This window comes from Cyprinodon variegatus, unplaced genomic scaffold (genome assembly GCF_000732505.1).
Source record: "Cyprinodon variegatus isolate N-32 unplaced genomic scaffold, C_variegatus-1.0 Scaffold1060, whole genome shotgun sequence".
In the NCBI taxonomy this organism is placed as follows: Eukaryota; Metazoa; Chordata; class Actinopteri; order Cyprinodontiformes; family Cyprinodontidae; genus Cyprinodon; species Cyprinodon variegatus.
The window spans coordinates 202,256-203,865 of NW_015151513.1; the positions used below are offsets into that span (position 1 = coordinate 202,256).

General features: G+C 50.4%; 1 protein-coding gene across 1 annotated transcript in view; it reads right to left on the reverse strand.

Moving 5' to 3' along the window:
- The window catches only part of LOC107101155 (netrin receptor DCC-like), a 46,844-nt gene that overhangs the window by 11,627 nt on the left and 33,607 nt on the right, over window positions 1-1,610 (reverse strand). The window contains exons 5-6 of the mRNA XM_015399946.1: window positions 996-1,144; window positions 783-921 (exon numbers count right to left, since the gene is read on the reverse strand). Coding sequence (XP_015255432.1) covers window positions 783-921; window positions 996-1,144 — 288 coding nt within the window. The remainder of the gene's footprint in view (window positions 1-782; window positions 922-995; window positions 1,145-1,610) is intronic.

Genomic DNA, 1,610 nt, shown 5'->3' on the forward strand with positions numbered 1-1,610 from the left:
GAACCAAAGCTGGGAGGTTCTGGAGCAGAACCAAAGCTGGGAGGTTCTGGAGCAGAACCAGAGCTGGAAGGTTCTGGAGCAGAACCTGGACCTGCAGCAGCAGGAGGAGCCGCTCCTGGTCCTCAGGTCCACTAATGAAACTCCTGAGAGCTAAAGAGGCTCCTCCCACAGAGCCTGGTGAACCAGGAAGTGCTCTCCAATAACTCCGCCCTGCTTGGTGACTGGGACCAGCAGCAGCCATGATTGCTAAACATAAACCTAACGGACCGCAGAGGAGGGGAGTAGGAACGAAGTATTCGTTTTCTGTCCCACATCTGGTGCTTTCTGGGTCATTCTGGAGCAAACCAGTGGATAAACTGGAAAGCTTGAATATTTTATTTTAACAAATAAAACCTTAATCGACCCCCTTTTATTCTGAGACCCTGAAAAAGTGCAGGAAAGGATAAAATCCAGTAGTTAGACTGGAAAACCAGGAGCTGAGGAGGAAAGCAGAGTGATGGCAGAATCATGCTGTTGGATTCCCTTTCTTGTTCTGGGAGAATAACTGCATTTTTATTATTAAAGGAGAAAATATGTGAAACCTCTGATGTTCTTCTGAGCTTCTACCCTGCATAGATCTAGAACACTCTACCTAATGCGGTTCTGTTAGACCCTGGTAAGAGCATCAGATCATCATTTAAAGACGAACTGGTTGGTTTTAGCGGCAGAGGAAGGTCCAACCAGCCTCTGAGGTTCTTGTCAGCAGATGGAAGGTGGTGATTGGCTGGGAGAACGAGGCTCACCGTCTGAGTGGGTGGTCACTCTGACGGTCTCAGAGGCGGTTCCCGGTCCGTACCGGTTGATCGCCAGAACCCGGACCGTGTATTCGGTGAACTTGTTGAGTCCATCCATCTTGTAGTTGAGTCCGCTGACCTCCACACTCTGAAAACAGAGCAGGAATTGAAACAGATCCAGTCAGCGTCCGTCCCACGAGCAGAACCCGTCCAGATGCTCACCTGTTCCTTTCCAGACGGGCTCTCGGTCCACAGCAGTCTGTAGCCCAGGATGGGTCCGTTTGGAAGGCTTGGAGGCTCCCAGCTCACCTGGATGGCGGTCGGGGACAGAGCCAGGGCTCGCAGAGACTCCACCCGGCTGGGGACCTGGACTGTGGGACACAGGGAGACAACACAGCTGTAAGACAGACGGAGAGGCTGGTTGGACCTGGAACCAGTTTAATCAACTGTTAAGCCAACTGTTCATTCCAGCCCTAACTTTGTTTTCAGGTGAACCCAGTGGGATTGTTGGTAAACTTCTAGAAGAATCTCAGATGATTTCTATGGACCAGACACCTTAAGCTCCAGTCCTACAGAAACACCGTCCACCAACCTTTAGACACGTCCCTGAATCTAAAGGACGGCAAGTCTCTGTCCAAAGATAGGGACCTCCTGCCAGTGACCTTCCATCCATCAAACACACACCTGGATCACATCGTTAGCTACCGCTCTGGATCTATGAGGAGTAATCCAGCTGTGTTAGAATGCTAACAGGATCAGATTGATTACTATTGGCTCACAGAAACCTGGCTGCAGCAAGAGGATTATGTGAGCACGAAGGAGGCAACTCCTTCTAGA